The sequence below is a fragment of the Enhydra lutris genome, unplaced genomic scaffold (assembly GCF_002288905.1).
Source record: "Enhydra lutris kenyoni isolate GAN:26980312 unplaced genomic scaffold, ASM228890v2 scaffoldscaffold12, whole genome shotgun sequence".
Classification (NCBI taxonomy): Eukaryota; Metazoa; Chordata; class Mammalia; order Carnivora; family Mustelidae; genus Enhydra; species Enhydra lutris.
Window position 1 is genome coordinate 1,226,570 of NW_019154096.1, and position 19,862 is coordinate 1,246,431.

Sequence of the window (19,862 nt, forward strand, 5' to 3'; positions counted from 1 at the left end):
ATTTGGATGGTATTTAGGCCTAACCAACTTCCAGGGGCACTCGGGTGGCTCAGTCAGTTAAGTGTCTGCCTTTGGCTCAGGTCATGGTCCCAGGGTCCTGGGAGCCAGCCCCGTATCCGGCTCCCTGCTCAGTGGGGAGTCTGCTTCTCCTTCTCCCTCTGCCCCTCCACCACTCATATTCTCTCACTCTCTTTCAGATAAACAAATAAATAAATAAAATCTTTTTTAAAAAGTCCTAACCAACAACAACAAAAAGGCCTAACCAGCTTCCACATATTGGCCCTTGGAACCAAGTGGTGTGTCTTCAGCCCACACGTAATTATACGGCATGGGAAGACGAGAGGGTGAACTGCAGCGTAGAGAGTGTACGGCTGGTCTTGCAGCCTTGCACGAGTCTGTGGTCCGGCATCCTGTGCGTCCCCCGCCTGGGATCTGTGAGTGTTAGGAATCTGGGTGGAAACCCCCTCCCTCTCCGGGACAGCCTCTGCCCCTGCATGTGCAAACCATAACCTCCCGGGAAACATTTGACGATATTTCAGAGCAGTAATCAACCACACTTCATGCTCCAGGGGAAAACCCCTCCCTCCTTCGCCTTTGAAACCGTAGCGAGGGTATGAAATGACACCTGCGCAAACCCAGCCTCCAAGCCCCAGGGGCAGCCGCTCCAGGCTTTGACCCCCACTTCAACTCCCAGAATAGCAGGTCTTCCTCGCAGTTGGAGAGAACCCCCTTTGAACCAAGTGTACACAAACCCACAGGTTCGCTCTCACCCCAGCAAAGCAGTGCAGCCTTTATTCCAAATTTCTATTCTTCTGCAGTTCGTTCTTTCATCCTCAGTGAAACTTTCCCTGTTCCCTGAGGTCTCACTTGAATTCCTGCCCACCTTTGTGCTCCCCTGGCATTCTCTCTGTGCCTTTCTAACACGTTACTCATTCCTTGTGGTGTCAATATTTATGCTCACATCTTTGTTTCATTACCGGCTTGTAACCTTGAAGCATGAGGGTATGGATTCTTTGTCTCCATATTCCAAGCCTTACGGTGGTCTTGGATACTGAGTCGGTGCTTAGTAAGCATATCGTCAGTTAAATACGTTTCTAAAGGCCAGTTTCTGAAATATACTTTCAAGTAAATAGATATGCCCAACTTTTATATATAGTGTACTTCAGTAAAAGTGCAAATAGTTAACTGTAGTAATCATAATTAATTTGTAGAAAAAATAATTAAGTATAAATTGCTTTAGAAAAATACAACAGGAGCCTCATAGGCTAGTCCAATGAGTACAAGCGGATGACAGATAAATACGTTCAGGAGAGTTACACGGATACCTGCTGTGTGTTGGGAATTCACACCACTGAAAGTGGCTTGAGTTTCACTGGCTGTGTGACAGCAGAGAGTCTAGAACAGTCTAAATCCATGCTATAGAGGATTTGTTACTATTGCACACCCACTTCTTAAAATCATATTTTCAAAGCCATTTGCTAAAATATTGTCTTAAAGCAGAGAGATCAAGATTTAGCATTGGTTGTTCTCCCAAAGAAGCTACTTAAGGAATTTGCTTGAACTGGTACCTCAAGTGGGAAAGTCATTTGCATGGAAGGTAGCTCTTTTCTGACTCTTTGGGTAGAATTCAGGTTTCTGCCTCCAAGTGAGCCGTGATAACTTGGTTTTGGTCTTCGTGGTGGTTTCCAGCCAGACTCAGGTGAAAATCAGGTTAACCAGCCTGCTGAGTGCTTTCCCACCCAGTTATCTTTACCCTACTTTACAAAATAACAAAGACAGAACTCTTTATTAATTAGCTAAGCATAGACATTTAAAGATGGAACTAGACAGTCCGGAAGAGCATGTTTTGTAGAAGACTAGCTCCTAGGTACCGGTTAGTACCCTCCCCATCAATCTGTCAGCGTCTTCCGCCTCTCAGTCCATCCCCACATGGGATGCACATTCATCTCTTAGGAGAAATTTTTCCCCACAGTGCATTCTTGGCCTTAGGGTTTCTGCTGCTGTGTGAAATCTGTGTGAGATGTCCAGAGCCCTATGTGAGCCCTGTGTGAAATCTCCAGAGGTGGCTTCTTGTCACCTAGTGCCTTTAGCTCCAGAAGCAGAAATGGGACCTGGCGACCAGTTTATAAGTTAACTGAAGTATGGAACAAGTGTAACCTAGCCAACTTTCTGCTCAGAGAATTCTTGGAGCAGTTAACACCTTTGCCCAAGTATAAGGTAATTCCCCCCTATTCACAATGAGAAGGCTTTACAAAAGAGGGATTTTCTTTAGCCTCCTGGGATATATAAAACGTTGGTGTTCAACTTTGTGGTCTCTTCAGATTTCCTGAGGAGATTAAGAAAAAAAAATTATTGTGGCAAAATATACATAATATTTACCATCTTGACCATTTTTAAGTATATGGTTCTGTGGCATTAAGTTCATTCACACTGAGCAAACATCACCAGCATCCATCTCTAGAACTTTCTTCCTCAACTGAAACTCTATACCCATTAAACAGTAATTCTCCCTTCTCCACTCACTGCCCCCCGACAATCACTATTTTACTTTCTGTCTTTTGAATTTGATTCCTCTAAGTACCCCCATATAACTGGACTCATACAATATTTGTCCCTCTGTGACTGGCTTATTTCACTTCCCATAATGGCCTCAGAGTTCATCCATGTTGTAGCCTGGGTCAGAATTTCCTTCCTTTTTAAGTCTGGGTCATATTGGACATTTGGTTAACCCATTCAACTGTCAACGGTCCTTTGGGTTGTTTCCATCTTTTTTCTTATCTAGACCTTTCTTTTTTGGCACACAGATCCAACCATACCCAGAAGCTGCTCTTTCCCACAAAACCGATGGTTTATACTTGAACTTCATTCATAATTAAAACAAGGCTTTTATGCAGAAATCTTTTCTGTCATTTGTAAATGGTAGTTCTTCACTCCTGAGAAGTACTTGGAGTAGTCAGTGAGCTAACCCAAAGCATGACGTACCTAGCAGATAGTATCCACTCTGTAGCAGTAAGTCCTTGAGAAGTCTGGAAAGAATTAAGGAAGAAGAAAGCGGTAGAAGGAGAGGACTGGTTTCAGAGGTTGGCTTAGAACAGGGGAGACTTGTATGTGATAGGAGCCCTTGGCTCATTTCCCCCGCTGTCCTGGCTTGTTCACAACTAAGTCTGGTGCCACTGTGACCCACGACTATCCTCCATGTTCCTGGATCAGTTTTAATGGGAGCAGCAAGATGTCCAGCTTGTGCAACTCAGCACCATTCATTCCTTCAGGCCCCAGTCCTAGGTCCCAAGGATGCCACAGGCTGGGCCTCCGTGCTCAAGTCACAGCTCCCCCGGTCCCTTGGACTCCCATTCCCTAGAACTGGGCTTACATTAGTTTCCCATCACCAGCACATCTCCTGAGGGCTGATACTGGCCCTGTCTGCCACCAGGGATTATCTGTCCACGTTTCCTACTGGTATGTCATGTCCCTCTGATATCCAGGTGGAGCCCACAGTCTCCTTTTGGAAATCCCTCACATCAGCTGCTTTCAGAACCATCACAGAACTTGCCACATCCTCTGTATCCTGGGCCTTGTCTATGAAGTGATCCTCTTCCTCCTGGCCCACCTCAGACCACTCCTCAAGGTTGGTCTGATCCTGGAGGCAAGCCCTGTGCTGTAGCAAGAGGCCCCCATGCAATGATTCTGGGTTGAGTGATATTGAACTAACACTTCTGAACACAGCACCAAAGCTCAGTGCTAGGCAGTGATAAGATATGCCCCACCCTTCCTGGTATGTGCCATTAAAAACATATGCACAGGACCATAGTTCAAGAATAAAGGTTGGCCCTTGAAGATGAAAAGATACCATCTCTTCAGAGATAGGAGAAAAGGAGAAGAGTGGGGACAAATACACTGGCCCAGCCCCTTCTCGGGATAAGAGACACAAATGGGTATGAGGCCTTCAGCTGGGTGGAAGAGGTTTGGAACAACACCCAAGAGGGCCTTAAGGGACACAGTGGAAGAAAAACCAAGCGTGACCAAGGAGCAGTTGAGACCCTGCTGAGATCTTATAAATGTGGGAGTTTATCACTTCTTTTTCCCCAAGCAATAGTCAGCAGTTTAGAGCAAGATGGGGAAGGGAGGGCAGAGCTAAGGACTGGCCAGGGGCCCACAGCTGACGGACAAGTCTAGGATGTTTATAAACACATGGCTAAGACACTGGACCATGACCGAATGGACAGGAATCCAGGTAAGGCCAGAACAGTGCAGCAGGGGTGAAGACCACAGAACCAGTGACTGAGAAGGTGACGCCAATGAGTAGGATCAGAGGGCATGAGCGAGGCATGGGAGAGCATCATGGAGGACGGCAGCTCCTCCCCTGCTCTGGAGACCACAGACTCCACACCGTATTTGTGTCTTCTTTCCTTCCTCCCTCCCACTCGCTGTCCTTTACACAGATATTATGTGTTATCTCTTTCCAGCGTGCTCATCACAGGACAGTCTGGACAAGGGCCCTTGCCTGGCAGTCTAGAGTCTAGTGCGGAAGAGAGACACTTGAACCCCCCACAGCCAGTGTAGCAAGCATCCTGTGGGGTGCACAGACAGGATGCTGTGGGAACATCCTGACACATGACCCACCCTGGGAGTTTGCAGAAGGCTTTTCAAGAGGAAGTGATGTCCGAGCCGGGACCTCAACGATAAGAGTAGGTTAAGCAGATAGAAGGGTTGGGGGGAGGGTAGCGCTGCAGGCTGACAACCTCTGTCCTCGTCACCCACCTGGTAGGAGCTGGCTTTCATATCCATCTCTTGGCTGGAACTGCCTTCAGATGTCACCACTCATCTCCTCACCAAATCTTGTCTGGCAGGACCCACAGAGCTCCTGAAATTTTCCTGGCTTGATATTGTCACCTCTTGCTTTTCTCCCTCCTCTCTGACCTCCCTTCTCTGCTTTGCCCCTAGTACCCTCCCTGCCCCCAAAACATAGGTGTCAGTGTGCTCCTCAAGGCTGTGATCCCACATCTTGCTCTCCAACCATCTCTCTCTTCTTCCATAATCCTATCAACATCCATATTTTCTTCTCTGGCCCTGACCTCCCTCAAGGACCAGCACCATGTTTCAGCACCCACGGACATCTGGTGGTCTTATCCATCACTCTTCCAAACTCTCTTGATTTCTTCTTCTTTGACCTTGTGACTATATCTCTACAGTGGCTCCGGCTTTATTCGTACATTTTCCAAATGAGTGGTTTGGGGTCTCATTAATCATCGTGTCCAAGGCCATCTTGCTTTCCTCCACCCCCGCACCCCACAGTCACCTGGCATGTGCAGGCTCCCTAACTGCCATGTTCCTGTGCTGCACACACAGCCAGGTGGCACTTCCTGCTCTGCTTCTGGAGAGAGCTCCTGAGTGACCCTCCAACCCCACCCTGTTGTCTGTGAGCTGCAGCCCAGCTCCTTAGACGGCCTTCCAGACCTCAGTCTGGCCTCAGCATCTCCCTCTATCACCTCTCATGGCCTTTGCTTTGGACAAAGTGCCCTACAGGCGCCATACTGCCACTTCTTGCCGGCTCACCTGAGCCTTTGGCTCAGTGCCCTTGCCTCCAAGTGCCCACCACCAGATCCTCAGAAAAGCTCATCTCAAACATCTCTGGTTCCAAGAAACCCCCTGTGGTTTTTCTCTGTCAGAGGAAACGTCTCCTCTCTGTGTCTACACCTCCATATTGGAACTCTACACCATCTGCCTTGTATTCTAGTTAGTTGTGTGTGTCTCTGCTTCCCCAGCATATGAGGGCAGGCCTTGAGGTCAAGGGTTCAGAGTTCTTAATCTTTGTATATAGGTTCCGACACAGGGAACTGGTACATACTGGGTGCTCCAGCAAGAGACGTGGAGTAAAGGCATGAGTGTGGTTTCAGGGGGGGCATTTTTTAAAAAAATGCAAAAAGAAGTCTCTTCTGACTTCACTCTTAGAAAACTTAACCTAAGAAGTAGTATAATAATCAGAGCAAGAACAGAGATCATAGATGTTATTCTATTATTCTGTCTCCACCGACCTTCACAAGTCACCCCAAGTCACATCATGTCCCTCGTCTCTGTCACAGGGATGATTCTGGCCAGACATGGTCTTTGGTAAAAACGTTCTCCAGGTCATGAGATGAGAGGTCACCTATGCCATGTAACGTAGTCTCGTGTGAAAGGAAAGCTCGTGGGGGAGTGGGGACCTCCTTTGTCCCACGGAGCCTGTCAAGTTTCCACATTTGTGTCTGTCAACACCAGCTGAAGGGACTGTTTGTGTTTGCTCCGTGCGCGTTTCCAATTCGGTGGGCAGCACCGTGACTTTGCTGACAGAAGCACGCCTGCCCGGTCCTGCCACCGTTGCACAGATGTGGGAAGGCAGGTCTCTGCATGACCCGTCCAACAGTGGCCCTCCCCTTGTGGAGCTTCTGGGGTTAGCCTTGTAAAAGTTAAAAAAAAAAAAAAAAAAAAAGATTTTTGTTCTTTCAAAAACTTCTTATAACCCTGACTCGCTGTATGCACAGAGCGAGCGGGTTGCTTTTCATTCCAGTTAGGACAATGGTGAGGAGCAAGACTCAAACAGAAACAAGAAATACTTAGATTTGTTGCTGGGGGGAGGAGGGAGTGGGGATCTGGCTGGTTAAACATTGGAATGCTTCTCGTGTGGAAAAAAAAAATGAGGCTCCTAATTAGACAAATGTATCTACAGTGCTGAGACATGGGGATTTATGAGCTTGGAGGGAGGGGGAGGGCTTCTAAGACGATGAAGAGAAAACACCGTTCAAAAGGCTCGACCCCAGGGAGTTAGTGAGACTTTCAGGGCAAAACTGAGAAGGCAGAGCACCTTAGTGATGAGCCAGTTTGTGGCCACCTTGACCTACAAATGATGATCCAGAAAGCTGAGCTGGTACGTGAGGTCCTTCAGGTGACCAGGGCAGCTGGACGAAAACCCAGGGCTTTGGAGTCCATGCCTGGTGCTGCTTCTGGAATCCGAATAAAGGGGTCCTACAGGCTGCTGAGAGAGGCTTTCACTGTCTGAAGGTGGTATTAACATAAACAAACATGTCCTGAGGATGGTCTCTGCTGACTTCATTGAAAAAACACACACACACACACACACACACACACACAGCATCCAGCAGGGTCAGAGTAAATCCCTCCATCGAGCCTATCCCATAGCACAGCCTTGCTTCTAAAAACGGAAGCCCCAGGAGAAAGGCAGAAACACGGTCATCTCTAGAGATATGGACACTGTCCAAAGAGATCAAAATATGTTTTTAAAAAATTTTATAGATACAGAAATGAATTACCACCTAGACTGACAGCAAGCCCAAACAAAGAGTAAATGGGGAATAAAATAAAAATCATCCCTCATGTGAAGTAAAAGTAAAACGATAGCGCATTGTTTCATCCACTGGGGGTCTGCTGCGTGCCAAACACTGTCCTGGGCACAGAGGACCCAGCACAGGGAGCAAACAGACCAAAGCTCCTGCCTTCCAGGAGCTTCTATTCCATTCCCTACCCCTTACAATACTGTTGTTGAGATACATCACCACCCTCCCTGCCAGGTTCTGGTGGAAACTTAACTACATTGGAAAATTGATACTATCTCCATTCACATCTGAGTATGATTCTAATGAAGGTTGCTTTCTGGTTGACAGGGAGAAGAAAACGGCTTTCCAGACAGTACTGGAGATCCCCTTTCAGGTAAAGGATTGACTCTGCAGATGTCTGGCCTTCTCTGATAACTGGCATATCAGAATCAAAGATAATTTGCAAATATGTTTATCATTAACTTTAAAAGTCTGTATTACAGGTTAGAGGAACTTTCCAAACACAGGCCAAGGGGAACTGGAAGGAAGTGTTAACCAGATTTCACAAATGCCTTCAAAGAGTACTTTCTCTGAACTGACCCTACATGAGGGGCTCAGCTGGGTTCTCAGTAGGAAAAGTTTAGGAGCAGGAAACAGAACAGAGAAGAGCCTCCTCTCTCAGAGTCCTGGGAGCCTTGGCACTGACGGAAAACTGCCAGGTAGAAGAAAGCCACGGGGCTGGGGCCAAGCAGTCCATGTAGGAAGGGCCAAGCTACTGCCCTCTCGGTGCAGGGGTGCTCAGTCAGCCAAAGGTCCCCTCCCGCACCGGCCGTATGCTCGTCCCTGGTCTCCTGATGGTGTATTTAACCAGGGAAACACTAAATCTCTCTCCTTCCCCACGTGTTACTGTAAGCTGGAAACTTTGGCAATCTTCAGATTTCTAATTAACTCATCATGGAGAAAATCTGGAGTGAGCATTAAAATAAGCTACCAAAAAGAATAACTAAAAAACATAAAAACCTCCCTAATGTTTTCTGTACTGTTTAAAACACATATCAAAGGATCTGAGTCATCAGGATTATGTATCTTTCTTTTTTAGGGGGAGGGTGGTGGACCCTAACACCTTCAAGATAATCTCTCCCTGATCCTACCTAGACTGTGCCCGTGTAACTCTGCTGAAAATCAGAACATGGGGTGTACAACACAACTTTCTTTATCCCCTTAGAAACATGATGTGAGCGGCACCTGGGTGGCTCAGTCAGTTCACATTCCACTCTTAATCTCAGCTCAGGTCTCAATCTCAGGGTCATGAGTTCAAGCCCCACATTGGGCTTCACTTTAAAAAAATGAAGGAAAGAAGCATGATGTTAGCAACAGTTATCTTTGGGTAGTGAGATTCTAGGTGATTTTTTTCATTCAGTAGATTTTTATTTATTAAGGACCTACTGTGTGGGTTCCAGAGCAAAAGTACAGCTCTGGGAGGCAGAAGATGGGATCCTGGTTTTAGTCCAGCCACTACCCTGCTGTGATTAGAGAAGTCAAAGGGGAAAGTGAGCTAGCTGAATTTGCAGTGGTGCCTTCCCACCAGGTTTCACGTGACAGGGTCAAGGTCAGTGTCCCATCTGGATACCCCACTGGAACTTGCCTTCCCTGGCAAGTTCCTATCCACCGCTACCAGAGGCTAGGACCTCTGGCCAATAATTATCCCCTTTCCACAAATGCTGCAGCAGACAAGCTTCAATTAGAAGCACTAGGTGGGTGATGTGAGGAAGAGAAACATGTTTGCATCCAAGCAGTCAGTTTTTGTTTTCTTTCCACTCTCCTATATTTTTAAAATTTCTAACATTTGTAGATATCAGAAAAAATCTCTCCCCCCAAACTCCAACTTGTATATACAAAGTGTATATAACCAATGATCAGATGTAAACACAACATGTAAAGTAACCAAGGAAATCCACAAAAGGCTACTGAGTGACCTCAGTGGTAAGACCATGAATTCTTTTTCCCTGATGCTCACCTGAATTTTCAGATTTTCTGCAATTAGCACATATTTCTTTTCTAACTAAAAAAAAATCTGTATTTAAACTTTTAAAAGACTAACACCCTATACACTAACGTGAAACGTTGAGCTAAAATGAAAATGGATAAAGTATGCTATTTAGGAATATCTATAAACCTTTATAATTCAAAGTTGTTATTGACTAATGGATTAACTTTAACCAAATTTCAATTGTCTCTTAAAAAATTTTACCCGTTTGGGACGCCTGGGTGGCTCAGTTGGTTAAGCCGCTGCCTTAGGCTCAGGTCATGATCCCAGCGTCCTGGGATCGAGTCCCACATCGGGCTCCTTGTTCTGTGGGGAGCCTGCTTCTCCCTCTGCCTCTGCCTGTGCTCTCTCTCTCTCTAAAAAAAAAAAAAAAAAAAATTTTACCCGTGTCCAAATGAAATGGAAGACTTTTGCAGAGAATAAACTTTTCACAGTGACCACAGGTAAATTGATTGAGAGCATATGATGCTCTTGAAGTCAAAACATTTCACACCCAGCTTGCTGCTTTGCACACGAGAGTGAGTGTTCAGGTGTTTGGTTGGATTTTTGGTTTTGTTTTTGTTTTTCATAAACAGGATGAGAGACACAGACTTAGTTTCTTTGCTCTTGGATAAACTGGCAAAAGCTGATCCGTATATTTTGGTCTTTGAGTGAGAGTAGCTCCTTAAGTAAGCTTTATTTTATCATTTTAGTTACAAACACGAATTTAGCACTTACTGTATACCAGGCCCTGTTCTAAGCACTTTAAAGAGCTGCTTAGAAAAACTGCCCATGACAGCTCTAAAGTTGTCTTCCTCACCAGGTGGAGGTTACAGAAGTGATGCGGGTCATGTGGCTGGTGCTGGGTCACATGGCTGGTGCTGGGTCACATGGCTGGTGCTGGGTCCCAGGAGTCCTAAGTGGGAGCTCAGTCCCAAACACCACACCAGGCTGCCTCTCTACTAGTCAGAAGCATTGCCCGGGTAGTCCACACATCGAATGCTGAAGTGTCATACAGAGGGATCAGGGTCAACTATCTCAGATAGTCTTAACCTGGAACAGAGCCAAAGCCCGCGCATTCCCCCCTCAACCTCCACCCCCAAAGTCAGTCTCTAAACCGCTGTAATACTGTCCACAAGAAGCTCGCTGCTTTCCCTAGATCAGGCCTTGGGCCTGAACTCAGAGCCTGGATCATATTTTATTCTTGTCTTTGAAAACCTCAGTGATCTGTGATCCCACTTATAGCTGGTTAAAACAAGCAATGTGGGGAGAATTGGAAGGCACTGCCTCAGAGGGAGAGATTAGACGGACATGAGAAATGACAGCCAACGGTTTATAAACAAGGCAAGAAAAAGAATACAAACCAGAGTGACCCAGCACTAGAAAAGCACAGCCTCCTTCCCGGGGCCGGTGCCTCCGGAAGCAAACGCCCAAGGGAGGCAGAGCACAAGAAGGAAGCCCCTCATGTGGTGTCCGAGACTAATAGATCAACCCACCTGCTCTCGACACCTGGCCAGTTTCTCAAGGATAACTTTCTGACGACCTTGCATAATTCAGCACTTGCCCAAACTAAACCTAATTTCCCCACAGAAATGAAGGTCAGATACGACTGTTACTTTTTTTCAAGTTGGGTCCATTACAGGACGCTTTGTTCCTACGTTTGTGTCCCCTAATTTCAGAACCCGAATGGCATCCTGTGCTGAATTTTTTTTCTTCAAGTGCCTTCTACACTCCGGCTTTGTTTGATGACAAAATCAAGGCATGGCTTGATCTCCGAGCCCAGATCCTTCCAGTCTGTCAGTTAGACTCCCCAGTGCTGCTGCCAACTTGATGTCTCCTTAAAAGGGTGTTTCAGGGAGAGAGAGAGAGAGAGAGAGAATGAAATTGTATTGTTTATTCCCTCTGGTTAAAAGATCAAACGCCCACCAAAAGCCCCTGGGTTAGTTTCTTGGGAGATAAAAATAGTTCTTCATCATTTTCCAGCTCAGAGCATATAAACTACCTCCAGTGAAAAATGTGGTGTGTGTGCGCCCTAGTGATATATCAAAGCCATAAACTGACATTTTAAATGTATTTATTTCCAACCACACTGGAAACCACACACACACACATAGAAAAAAGGCCTGAGTTTATACGTAACTGCAGAAGTGTTTGACACCGCTCTGGCATTTGTTGGTATTCTGCAAGCTCCAAATCTGATAATTTATAAACACCTGGAATGGACTTATTTTACTTCAGGACCACAATATTGTGCTGTTTGCAAAGTTGCCAATAAAAAATGTTTACCGTTTAATTGTTTGAATTAACTCAAGCCCTCGTTACCCTGCCGAACGTTATTATAAATGATCTAAGAGCTCACAGTGGTCCTGAGCACACCGGAGGGAAACACCCGTGTGGTAATAGTTCTCGAAAAGGCAGAGTGTACAAGATAAAACGGCATCCACCCTGCAGGGAGACACATTAAGTCAATCTGTGATCCACTGCCAGCATCCTGACTGGAGCCAATCTCTAGGCTCAAGTAATCATGACCTTTGGGAATCCTGAGTCTTGTTCCAATTCACAATTAACTGTTAATTGACCAGTATTTTCAAACCCGCCAGCCCCGTACCGGACTTAGACACTGCACCGTTGGACGAGAACTTCTCACTGTCGATTTAAATGTCATTTCCACACCTTGTCGGCAAACATTCTGGAATCCTGAAGGCTTCTTTAAAGTCTGTGTAAATGTGTGTCTGAGAGAGGAGGAAGAGTAGGGGGAGAGGACAGAAAGCACCCCACAGGAAAATCCATTCATCACCGTTGAGTGTGGGAGCATGTTATCTCTTCAAAGACTTAATCACGGAACAGACTCGCCCTCTCTCAAAGAAAAGTAGCTCTGATTCCAAAATGTAATTGTGGCAGGCCCTTCTGACTAAGAACTTATTCTGCGGATGTCTTTAAGGCAATGGTTTTCAACCCTGGCTACATTTTAGAATTCCCAGGGGGGGCCTTTAAAAATTCCCAGGTCCCTGCTGCACCCCAGACCAATTAAATAAGGATTTCGGTGGGTGGGGCCAGACGGTTGGGAGTGTGGGCGGGCGTTCTGCCGGGAGGAGGAGTTCCATCTTGTGGCCAAGGTTGAGAACTATGGCTTTAAAAAAGGGTGTTGGTTGTGCTTCCTTACCCACAGCTATGAACCCTTTGTTGCCTGCCCACCATGCCATGGGATGAGGCTTTAATCGATCTCACACAATCCTTGCAACAACCTTGTGAAACAGACCTCACTGTCCCTGTTCAAAGAGTGAGGATATGGCCTCGGAGAGCTCAGTTACCTGTCCAAGTTGCACACCTGCGTCGTGCTAGCTGGTACTGACAGTCCTTTGGCATGCCTCTACAGCTGTTCCTAATCTCTGTGGTACACAGGCTACTCCTTTTGCATAGCGACCATACATCATTCTTCTGCTTTCTATATGCTCAGCACTAAAAAAAAAAAAAAAAAAATAGTTTTGGGTGATCTGAAATTTTCCAGATAGCTCTCAGGCTGCCCAGAGGTTTCTGACTATTTCTTTATGACAGATTCTTCATTCATTTGATTGACTCAACAAAAATTACTGAGTGCCTACTGTGTGGCTGGGATGAAATGGCGACATTAGATACGAAAGTCTCTTTCCTCTTGGTGGTTATGAACTAGTTGGGAGTGACAGACGATAAACACAAATAAGGCATTATGTATGGTGGTTGGTGTGCCTTGAGGAAATAAACGAGTGTAATGGGATTTTTGCCTGGGGAGGATGCTGCTTTAGCTGAAGAGGTACACGGACACCTGAACAATGCAAAGAAGCCAGCTGTGAAGATCTGAAGAAGGAGGACTCCAAGAAGAAAAGCTAGCTGGTGCAAAGGTCCTGAGGCAGGCCTGAGCTTAGCGATCTAGGGACGAGTGCAGGCAGGGAAGAGCAATGGAGGAGGAAGTGAGCTGGGAGGTATCAGCAGAGGCCAGACTACATGGGGACTCTTTTCTTCTCAGTGTCCTTACAAAAAAAAAAAAAAAAAAAAAAAAAAGACCTATTATCTTTACATAATTCATGAGATACAGAGATTACCATTTTCATTTTAGGGATTAGGAATCTGAAGTCTTTGGAGGGTTAGTGCCTGGAGAAGTCAAGCTCTAGGAGGTCGGAGCACTGAGACTTGATGAGCCCCAGTGACACAGGTCAAAATGAGACAGGATCAAGTGTTCCACGCCTGGGTGGTCATATGGTAGTCCTTCCATACATGACAGTTGGTGTGATGCAGAGACACTGAGCGCTTCCTCCCCTGACAAATTCTCTCCAAGTGTAAGCCGGTACTCAGACTAGACTCACAGAGAGTGAATCTCCTAGGGCTTTGGCCTCTAGAATAAGGAATCATCATACATTAATGATGTGTTCCATTCTGGCTTTGCCTCAGCAGAAGACACACAAGTCAAGCGCCAAAATATGGCAAGTGAGGACTCTCATTAGGGAATCTGAGTGACTTCTTATACATCAGTAACTTCCTTTTTGAAAGAGCCCTCTCCTCACCTCCCTCAAATCTAGAATCAATCCATTCTCTTGTGTTTTAAGACCAATGCTGAATTGGTTTCCATCCATATCTGTTTATCACCAGAAGACATCAGCAACATTCCCTTTCCTTTTAACTTTCTCTCCTCAAGTCATAAGACTCATCACACAATAATAACAAGTCAACTGGGAGCACCTGGCTGGCTGAGTGGGGAGGCAGTGACTCTTGATCCCAGGGTCGTGAGTTCAAGCCCCACATCTGTTGTAGAGCTTCCTTAAAAATAGCAAGTGTCCCTTGTCTCCTGAGGAGAAAGCTAGTTCTTCTTCATTCGTTTGGCAATTTCTGAGCTTCAACTATATAGCAATCCTATGCTTGTTTTTTGAGAGACATCAAATAATAATCCCATTTTTTCCCCATTTCTGATGAAAGCTTCTTTGGTCCTCTGTCTGTCTCTCTCCCTACAATTGTTTCTTCCCCAAGGCATCACCTAGCCTAGCCTTTTATGTGCACGATTACATGATAGGTGTTTAAAGCAGGGCAGGACAAAATATATTTGATACAAAACAAAACAAAACATGTTTCTCCACTTAAGTCCGCCAGAGAGCTAATTATAGTTTATGATTCTAAAAGGCAGGTTTAAATTCACTAGTGTTGGCAGTTCATGGTGATTGCAGTTCAATAAACGGTTTGTGGTTTGTGTCACGGAAAATACGAAAGGAAAACACTGATAGATTTTTGGCACATCCTTTATTTTCAGACAAACTAATAAATGGTCAGTGTAATTGTTCAAAGAAAAGCTTCTTTTACACCAGAGGGCTTAAAGGAGCTTCACAGAAACCTTACTGATGTCTTTCTTCTTTATATTATTTATTATTATATTGTTTTTATTCTTCTTGATACCAAAGGAGAAAGCCTTGCCAACACTGAATCTTACGAAGGTGGTACCAGAGATCGCCTTTGGGCACCAATACATTTAATTCTGGACTTCAAGATTTAAATCCTCCTTTCTTTTTCCGTGACATTTAAAAATATTTTTGAAGTATCCAAAGAAACACAATCGTCGTAAAAATTAGGAAATACCCATCGGTAACATTTTTGTTATACATGCTTCCAGGCTTTTTCTATGTCTGTGAATATGTATACAATATATGCTTTACATGGATATGAATGACTGTTGTTTTCTGGTCTTTTTAAAAAAGATACTATTCATTCATTTTTGAGAAAGAGTGGGAGGGAGGAGGGGGAGAGGGAGAAGCAGACTCCCCACTGGGCAGGAAGCCTGGCTTGATGCAGAGCTTGATCCCTGGACCCTGAGATCATGACCGGAGCCGAAGGTAGAGGCTTAAGGAACTGAGCCACCAGGTGCCCCTACTATGGTGTTTGTTTTTACAAAAGCAGAATTAGACATACTTTTTGGTAACCTGCTTTCTTAGCCATTTAATGGAGTATTGTTCATTTGACCCTACCTTTATATAAAAGCAAAGAAAATTGCAAGATATTCCTTATACCCTTCTTTTAGTAAGAAATCACTTTTACCATTACAAAGTTCATTTTTTAAATAAATAGACTTCTGTCCCATTATGCTGCTAACGCTTTACTTTTTTATTTGTTAAGATTTTATTTATTTTCGAGAGAAAGAGAGAGCACAGGCAGGGGGGAGGGGTAGAGAGAGAAGCAGACTCCCCGATGAGCAGGGAGCCTGATGTGGGACTCCATCCGGGGACCCTGAGATCAGGATCTGAGCCAAAGGCAGACACTTAATGGACTGAGCCACCCAGGCAGCCCAAAGCCTTACTTCTTAATGCATCATTATTTTTTTTAATATTTTATTTATTTATTTGACAGAGATCCCAAGTAAGCAGAGAGGCAGGTGGAGAGGGGGAAGCAGGCTCCCCGCTGAGCAGAGAGCCCTGGGATCATGACCTGAGCTGAAGGCAGAGGCTTTAACCTCCTGAGCCACCCAGGTGCCCCTTTAATGCATCATTATTAATGTGGCTTGAGAACAGCTATGTTACATAGAGATGTAAGGCAGCATTTTTAAACTCTAAGAGGTAGAGCACACTGCAGAAGGATCCGAATCTGTTCTCGGGGCATTTAAGGTGTCACAAGGAACAAGGAAACCACGCAGAATATCTCACCGCAAGGCACAGTTAGGAGACACAGATAAAATGATGGGATTCTGAATGAGGCAGCATTCTGGGCTGGAGCTGGCGGGATTTCATGCAAGGTGGGTTTTTAGGATGGAGTAAGTTCTGCAGAGGAAGTCCTGGGAGAGGGAGAGAGAGAAGAGAGAAAACTGATCAGAGAGAAAACACCAGGAAAGACATGGAAGTAGAAGTATTAGGAGGCCCAATTTCCCACCTGTGAAACTGACAAATATTGTTCCCTCGGTGCTGACATAAGTCAAGTGAGATAAGCAGCATCTCTGTTCCCTGGTTGGAGTGTAAATTAGTATCACCTTTATTTCTGGAAAGCAGTTTTGGGCACATGCATTGATAGTCTTAGAAAGCTTATACAAATTTGGGGTCCAGTAATCCCACTACTGGTGTGATGAGTAGAGATGTGGCCAAAAATATATATGCGAGGGTCTGCATCAAATTGTTCCTCTTAGTCGTGAGAACCTGGGAAAACTTTAAATGTTCAATAGTTGATAGAAAATCTGTGATTGTCTATAATTTCCAATTTTTCTACCCTGAGCCAGTATTAGTCTTTCTTTTAATGAATCTGAGGTAGGCTCTGCCGGCTGGATGAAGTCTGGGGAACAGAGGGGTCCCGCATGTTTGGAGTACAGGTTATCTTTAAGGAAGTTCTGGTAAGGAAGACAGGAACTGTAGCACAGAGAGCTTCCAGTGAATGCCATGACATGGTAACTGGTTGGATACAGTGAAAAAGTCTCCAAGGACACCTAGGGAGCTATAAGTGTCTTAGGGGAGTCGGAATGCTTTTGATGGTTAGTGGGAGACATTTCTAAGGACTGTTTTAGATCCCCTGAGTTGGAGATGTCATCTGGACATCAAGAGGGGCTTCCCATGGTCATGGTGGAGCCCAGAAGAACAGGCAGGGCTCCGCACTCATTTATTTACTCATGCAGTCACTCACTCATTCAAGAAACATTGCTTATGCATTTGCTGTATGCCAAGGGCTCTGCACGGTCCCACAGATGCAAAAAGAAGGGGCCTTCCATTCTCATGGGAGTGCACAGTGGGGGTTTTGGGAGTGGAGGAGGTGACCAAGGGGAGGGAATGTGGGAAGGGAGAGCTTTGGACTAAAAACCGAACGGGAGCACCTCCTTGTCCCTCTCAAGGGCTCGGGAGTGAGTGAGACAGGCTGGGATCTCAGCAGCCAGGTGATAGGGGGAGGGTTACAGCTGGGACCTGGGGCTGGGTATTTGGGGTTTGTCTGTCAGAAGGCAACTTCAGGGAGGATACACCCTACTGTGAAATAGACGGTGTCCAAAGGGGCAAAGGAGCTTTGCCCAGTTGGCAAAGACACCTTTGCCAACTGGGCAAAGCCAACTGGAGCTTGGGCCCAGTTCCAGAGACAGCTGTATCTGAAGGGAGCTGGTGTGAGGGGGACATTAGAAGCCACAGGAGATCCAGGTGACCCTCAAAGTCAGGTGGCAACCTGCTTGCCTGTGTAACACATTGTGTTGGTTACCACAGAGATAAAACACCCCTGTGGAGAAAGTGTGGGAAACAGAAACAATCCTAGGAGTTAAGACAATAGCTATTACTATTGTTGTGCATTTCCTTCTGTAGTAATAGTAACAGAGTTTTCACACATTCCTAACATCAAGTACACACATTATGTACATCTTGCGTTTTTCACTTGACATTACAGCACATGCATTTTCTGGTCCCTGCATAGTCTTCATAAGTACTTCAATAAAATTCCATCAAGAAGTACAATAATTTATAATTATTTATTTATATATATATAAATTATTTATATATATTATATATAATTATATATATAATTATTTATACATTAATTTATAAATTACAATAAGTTATTCCACTGTCCCTTAGCTTTGGCGTTTGTTTTAAAATAAAATGGACTGTAATTAAAATCTGTCATATTCTAGATTATCTTCTTGGGCTGGATTCCCAGAAGTTATGTGAGTAGGTCAAAGAGTAGGAACAGGATTTTTATGGTTCTTGTCATCTTATCATTTGTACTTCCCTCCAGGTGGCTGGTCCTCAACTTTTGGATCACCGAAGACACTCCCTTTCCTCAAATTCTTTCCTTTCCTAAATGGGGAAGTCCAGGGCTCAGTATAGTAAAGGTCATTGTAACCAGCCTCCCGGAATCTTCCAAGCTAGTGATCTCTGGCATAGCCTTTGGCTGTTACAATGCTCGGTCAGAAGGGTCGGGAGCCCCAGCGCTGATGCAGAAGTTAAGACACTCCCCTTGCCATGTTGTGCAAACACCACTTAACAACTTAATTGTAAATGACTTGCCAGCACTTCTTCCCTCCTCCTTCATCCTCCCCCTAACATGCTTCCTTGAAATGAGGCTAAAGATGACTGATGGGAGAATGCTTGCCCTTCCTCTGGGCTGGGGCTGTGCCCTTCTTGCTGAGGCTCAGCTCAGAAGCCTCCTGTTCGTCCATCCCACGGCACCCACCTCAGGGCATTGGCTCCCCTTCAAAGGCAGCCCCATGGTGAAGCCCCATGGGTGAAGAAAATGCAGATAAAGGCAAAATGATAAGGTGGCCATAAATCTAAAAAAGTAAGTTTTCTGGCATTATCAGTTATCAATCACTCTGTTTCAAACATGCGTATGGAGTAGATATTCCAGTTTTCAATGTATGAGTGTGTTTAAAGGCCTTTTAAAGAGCTGTGCAATCCTTCCTACCCCATTGTGCGGTGTTTGGCATTAAAAAGCTGTCAGGGCCGACTTGTATCTTGTAAGGGGTAAGAGTGGAAGTTCGGGCAAGTCTGGGCTGGTTTACCTGTGGGACCACGGAGTGTGACTCCCGCCGGGGACCCACCCCCAGAGACAGCCCCGCTCCTCAGAACCCACATTCCAGCCAGCAGCCTCGCAAATGCACGATGTGAGACTCAGCCTCCAAAAGAAAGGGAGCCTAGCTATGTAAAACCCCACTGGTGCTTCCAGCAAAGCCCCCCATCCCTTGGCTGTCAAGAATGCCCCATTTGTTGTGCGAGGCTCTAGGAATGAGTATCGTGAAGGTATCTGAGTATCGATAGGATCCACGCGCACCGGCGCTGTTGGCATGTGAGCAGGATAATCGAGGACGGGAGAGATGGACACACGCATTCACTTTCTGGCTGACCTGTGGGCTGTATTGCTTGTCCCCGCAGATGTAATCAAAGGCGAGTCCTGCAAGGAGAACTGTACTTGTCCCTCCTGCTCGCTCCGGGCCCCGACCATAAGTGACTTACTCAATGATCAGGACTTACTTGACGTCATCAGGATAAAGCTGGATCCATGTCACCCAACAGTAAAAAACTGGAGGAATTTTGCCAGCAAATGGGGCATGCCCTATGATGAACTGTGTTTCCTGGAGCAGAGGCCTCAGAGCCCCACCCTGGAGTTCTTGCTGCGGAACAGCCAGAGGCCAGTGGGTCAGTTGATGGAGCTGTGCAGGCTGTACCACAGGGCCGACGTGGAGAAGGTCCTGCACAGGTGGGTGGATGAGGAGTGGCCCAAGAGGGGGCGTGGAGATCACCCCAGGAACTTCTAGACCTCTGCTTCTTTGCACTGGCCTCTTTGGACCTGGAGAAAACCACAGGTTAAGGAGGAATGGGGATCTGTTCTTCTTCTTTTTTTTTTTTTAAAGAGTTAGGATAAGGACATGGAACCGTGGACATGGGTTTTCCCCAAAGCTGGGGTTTGTTGTTTTGTTTTTTGTTTTTTGTTTTTTTTTTTTGGAGGGTTAGGCTATGTTTTGGTGGTGGATTTTTGTTTGTTTAGTTTTGCACATCGGTTTTAATTTAATATCTGAATCCAGAATCAGGAAAGATACTTTGTAGACTCCTATAGGGACT

At 45.5% G+C, this 19,862-nt stretch overlaps 1 protein-coding gene across 1 annotated transcript; it reads left to right on the forward strand.

Annotated features, from left to right (window-relative positions):
• The first annotated feature begins 328 nt into the window (after positions 1 to 328).
• LOC111144743 (EDAR associated death domain) lies at positions 329 to 19,649 on the forward strand. The gene is made up of 4 exons (XM_022499181.1): positions 329 to 434; positions 3,483 to 3,625; positions 7,656 to 7,701; positions 19,176 to 19,649. The coding sequence occupies exons 1-4, from the start codon at positions 329 to 331 to the stop codon at positions 19,556 to 19,558; spliced, it is 678 nt and encodes a 225-aa protein (XP_022354889.1). The 3' UTR covers positions 19,559 to 19,649.
• Positions 19,650 to 19,862: the final 213 nt, after the last annotated feature.